The 5,549-nt window shown below is 27.6% G+C and overlaps 1 protein-coding gene across 1 annotated transcript; it reads right to left on the reverse strand.

Moving 5' to 3' along the window:
* Positions 1–3,861: 3,861 nt before the first annotated feature.
* LOC136989283 (uncharacterized) lies at positions 3,862–5,257 on the reverse strand. Its single transcript, XM_067287400.1, has 4 exons — positions 5,218–5,257; positions 4,696–4,818; positions 4,339–4,483; positions 3,862–4,246 (listed from the first exon to the last, which is right to left on the reverse strand). Exons 1-4 carry the CDS (start codon positions 5,229–5,231, stop codon positions 4,103–4,105), a joined length of 426 nt encoding a protein of 141 aa, XP_067143501.1. The 5' UTR covers positions 5,232–5,257; the 3' UTR covers positions 3,862–4,102.
* Between the last annotated feature and the right edge of the window lie 292 nt (positions 5,258–5,549).

Genomic DNA, 5,549 nt, shown 5'->3' on the forward strand with positions numbered 1-5,549 from the left:
TCGAAATGTGAATACCTATCAAGTTAAACATGTTCAATTTCATTTTATATTCAGATAAACATGTCCAATTTCAGTTTCCATTTTAAATCTTACTTTTTTTTAGCTTGACGAAGCTCTAAAAGATCTAATAAAAATGTTATTTACGTTAATACAATAAAATAAACATTTCAGTAATTAACTTATAACTAAGAACATATATTGGCTTATACAATTTATAGTTCTTTTCTAGCCTTATAAACCACTAAGCCATTGGTAGATTGATTTATCGGGGTTATATAGTGACAGGGACAACCTTACAGATTAGGGATTATTTTGAAATCCGATAGGTCGATAGCTTAATGGAGGAGAAACGTGTATTTGTTGTTTAAAGGGAATTTATGTGTATACTCCTCTATTTTATATACATGTTTGTAGGTATACATACGTACATATATTAAGGTATTTATTAAACTTTTGTTTTTAAACAAAGTAGTGCAATAAATTGCTTAAAATTTTCAAAAATCAAAAACAAGTTTATTTCAATACAAGAGTAGTTGACATTTTTATTGATTTTTTAAGAAAAATGTTTTAAGCTAATATATATATTAATAACAATAATGCTAATAAATAATAATATATAAGGGTGGATCAATAAATAACTAATCAAAACTGATAGCCTGGCTGGTTACTCCGTCTGATTATTTATTGATCCACCCTTGTAAAATATACATTATCATTAATTATTATTATTATTATTATTATTATTATTATTATAATATAATATATTTTCTTATACAATTTTCTTATATATATAGTTGAAAATGTTTTAGATTTTTATTGAAGAAATATCATTAAATAATTCTTCTTTTACTCAACATTTATCATAGTTATAATTTATAAATGACTTTCTACATCAATAAGAAGGTGTGAGATGCATAATTGAACAGGTTCCAAAATGGCTTTCACAAAATCAGCATTTAAATATCTTATAATTAATCTTTTAAATAAAATTTTAAATTTGTAAAAATTTAATTGATGTTTTTTAAATAAAATATCTGTAGTAAATATTTACATTTTTTTAAATTAAAAAAGCAAATAAAATTTGTTCTAATTAATTAAGTAAGCCTTTATATAGCGCTAAATTGCCCACTGGGCTAGAGAGGAATATTTTTAGGGCCTCTAGGGCCCCGGAATTTCACAAAAATAAAGTAATTTTACCATTGTAATTTATAAATAATTCTATAGACACAATTATACGTTATTAGTTTATGATGTAAAATTATGGAAAGAAGATTGGGGGGATCCTTTCCCCCAATCTTCTAGGGACCTCGGAAGGTCTTAATTCTCCGCTACACTTATACTTTAATTTCTATTGATTTTTAAAATCAATTTTTTAAAATATTGTTACAAAATTATAAACTAAATTATAAGAATTTGCATAGCTTTCATCGTAAAAATCTTGATATAAATCTTAAAAATTAACATAATATATAAGTCAAAATATGTATGTATGTAAGATAAAGGGTCTATATTGTTCAATGTATCCGCACCAAATGAGGCATAGATATTCTTCGACACACTAGAAAAAATACTTTGGATCCTCACCAAATAACCCTTAAACCCTCATAATTTAAGCCCTAGCAACGCCAGGCACACGCAGCTATTCCTCAACTCCTTAAAAATACTGTAGAAAATACAACCAGCTCTCATTCACCTAAAGTCACCCCCTGAAAAGCCAGAGCAACATCACCTATATAAGTTATAAACCATTATATAGTTATAAGTTAATATTTTAAATAAAATAAATAAATTTATATATATTATAATATAACACACTTATATAACATTTTATAATAATAATATTTTAGTTAAATGTTCAAGGTTGTAGGAATTTTAATTAGATTACCAGAGCGATTGTTTAGATTGGATACTTAAAATAAGACCTTAAGATTCCAAGTTGACGTTATTCTTAAAAAATCGACTTTTAAGTATATCTGATTTGGAACCATTTTAGAAAGATCGCAATCTTTAAAAAGAGAATCAACTGATAGAATCTTTATTAATTTTACTCCACGAGATAAAGATATCAGCACCAAATTGGGTACTAATCCTCGCACAGATTATTCAATTGATGTAATATCTATCTTAATATTAAAGAGTTCCAATGCCAAAGAGTCATTGGACTAGATTCTAATCCGGTTTCTAACTCCAGATGCTTGATTCATCGCAGCAGCAACAAATTCGTAAACATAGACTCCTGTTATTTATGGAGAGAGTCATGAGTCATCTGTCGTTCCAGTTAATTTCCTGATGCCCAGATGCTTATTTTACACACAAAACCATTTTGGAATATATTTGAAAAAATTTACTTGTTTTAGTTACAAAATTATCCTCGTCCTCGTTAATAGAATTTATATTTTATGGTTCTTAGAATGAGGCATTTTGTCGTGTCATTTAGATGAGTGGGGGGATTTTTATCTGAATTTAGAAATAAAAATCATTAAGAAATATTATATAAAAATTCCATTCTTTTAGCTTATTTTTCGAAAAGTTTTTAATAAAATTATTTTTAAATAACAAGAATTTTATTCGACTTTTTACAATAAATTTCACATTTAAAAAATGGTTGGCGAAACGTTGGCTTTCCTGCATTACTCTGCTTCTACGCGGGGAAGTTTAACCTTTCCTCCTTTTCAAGTCTGTCTTTCGAGCTAAATTATGCTAATTTATTAGTTTTTAATAAGAAATTTTAAACAAAAACCGAAATTAAACGTAATTTACTCATTATGTCGTTTAAATAATAGTAATTTTATTAAATTTTTGTTAGAGTTATTCATTTTCAACGTTTTTATCTATTTATTTATTTAATTTTTATGTCAAATCTACACCAAATATAAATTAAGTTCGATGCCCTCAGTTAAATTTATGGCTCTTTCATTCCTCACTTAAATTCGTTTAGTCTCCTATTAATGGATATTGATTATCTTGTTTGGTAAAGTTGCCTGGAAGGTGATCCCTTAATTTCCGAATTGCTTCTTTACACAGAAAAGCCAGCAGGCCTTCCTGTCATAAGGCCCGGGCCTCACATTTACAAGACCCGATAACATTGGTTTTTGGACTTCTCTAAATGTGATGCCCAAACCAAATTATTAGTGAAGGCCTCACATATAAACCTCCAAAGTAATTTATTTATTAATTACAAAAATTCTCATTTTCAAATTTTATTACTTTAAATATCCAATTTTAACATTTTTTATTGCTGTTTTGCTATTTTTAATATATTGAAGGCCCCAGAAAGACTCTCTTTCCATTTTTTATTTTTTGGCCTTGATTATAAAGTTATAATAATAAAAAATTGGTTTATTTATGGTTTGTTTTAATTATAAGTTAAATTAAAAATATCTTCAAGAATAATAAAAAAAGGCCTTTTAATACCTCATAAAACTTTACTTTTCCGGTTTTAGAGCTGTTATTCGTTAAAAATGTCTATTTTTGTTTTAATATTCAAAAAATCCAATCAAAGCTTGCCTTTCTGACTTTTTTCTTTACTAAAACACTTAATTTATTTATCCGTCATTTTTATTGGTTTGTTATTTTGACAGGCGGAGTCTATTCTTATTGTCATGACGACCAAGAAATGTTTTACTTTATGTCACGTGATTTTGCGTGTCATGTGATCATGAAAACCAAAATTCCAGAAAATTCATAATTCATATATAAATCCAAAAAAGCACGTCGAAAAAATAATCGTCGCGATCAACAATTAATTAATAAATTATAAGAGAATTGCGTGTAAACCATTTTAAAAAAAACGTAATACAAAAAAATAAACTATTTAATTTAAAATTAAAATTTTTAAAACACCGAGAATAAGAATTAAAATATATTTATATTCTTTTATTAATTTGAATAAGAAATATTTTAAAATATAAAAGTACAGTAAATAAAATCTTTTAAAATATTTCAATTTGTATAAAAATCCTAACAGATGGCAGCACCGTCCAAACATGAATGAAAGCACGGGTCGAGGAGGCGATGTACTGTACTTTCTGTTGTGGCTGCGCTCAATAAAGCGTTAAGCTAGTTAAACTTAATTGTCACGGACGAGAAAAACTTGAAAAAACTAAAGCCTAAGGGATTTTGATTTATATAACAACAATCTGTCTCTGGCTGAGATATTATTGACATTAGTTGGAAGTATTGTTGACATTAGATGCTGTGTGATTCTTGCTGATCTTCGTGGTTTCATGTACGAGTTCCAATCCGCCTAATAAAATCAAAAACAACACAAAAAAAGAAAACATTAAAGTAAACATTGTTAGGCTTTTAATAAGATTAATGTCACTGATCGATACTCACCTGACAGGTCAATTTTGTTCCATTAAGTTTGTGCTTTCGATAATAGAGTACAATCGACTCCAAATATGGGAATGGAAATGACTTCAGATAATATAAATCGTTGACAATGACAATTGTGTGATGTTTTATGTCTCCGTTTCTACATCTACAATGAATTTTTGTATTGCACAATTCTTGTTAAACCACAGACATAAAGAAATAATGTATAAATTTGAAAAATAAAGAGAAAGTAACAAAAATTTACAACTGTATTATAGGTAAATTCTACTTATTTGTGGAGATAATTAAATAGTTTAACAGAAAATTTGAGTTTAATTACTGTACATGTTCAAAAATTATCATAATTCATTCACTTACTTGAGAGCTAAACCGATTCTTTCCCTTTTCAAATCCTCGTAAATAATAAATGTTCCTGGCCAATTGTTTCTGTTGGATAAAATTAAATTTACTTCTTCTTTACTCATTATCACTGGGTCCAATCTGTACAGATAATTAAAATATTCATATAAAATCACTTTAAAATTAATTTTTTAATAAGTAATTTGTTCTATTTTGGCCATATATGTCATTATAACAACCTTTATGTCATCGAGGACCGATTATAAAGCATTGTTTTTAGATATGACTCATATTGTTTTTACATTCAAGGTCGAATGATATTATACCTTTATAAATCAGTATTGTAAATTGTAATAACGAAATCTAAATTTGCATTTGAAGCAATAATTAATGGCCTATTGCATAAATTTCAGATCAATTTAATTGTTTCTATAGAAGTTGCAGAATGGGTTCGTTGACACCGAGACAAGAATTGGGGGTGGAAAAAAATACAAAAAAATAAAAAAAGCTGACGACTTTTCATAGGTGTGAGGTACATACCTAGCTACACGCATGCTCCATGCAGACAATAGAAATAAAGGTTGTGTTGTATGACCTTGATGTAACAACCCTCTCTGAATCAAATCTTTTGAGATCGGAGATTGACAACTTAACGTTACTTGCCGTTCGGCCTAACAATAAATCGGATAGTGTAAAAATAAAATTAAACGTGCCAAATGTGTGATTTTTTTTTTCATTTTTTATTTTCCCGAAGCGAGAATTTATATTTGAATAAATAAAATAAAAAATAATGAGCTGTTTCTTCCTGCTGTCGTTCAAAATGAGAGCATCTGGTGACATTATCCAATTGTCCTAAATTCGATCAAGCGAAT

The sequence above is a fragment of the Centruroides vittatus genome, unplaced genomic scaffold, assembly GCF_030686945.1.
Source record: "Centruroides vittatus isolate TY-2023 unplaced genomic scaffold, ASM3068694v2 scaffold_464, whole genome shotgun sequence".
Classification (NCBI taxonomy): domain Eukaryota; kingdom Metazoa; phylum Arthropoda; class Arachnida; order Scorpiones; family Buthidae; genus Centruroides; species Centruroides vittatus.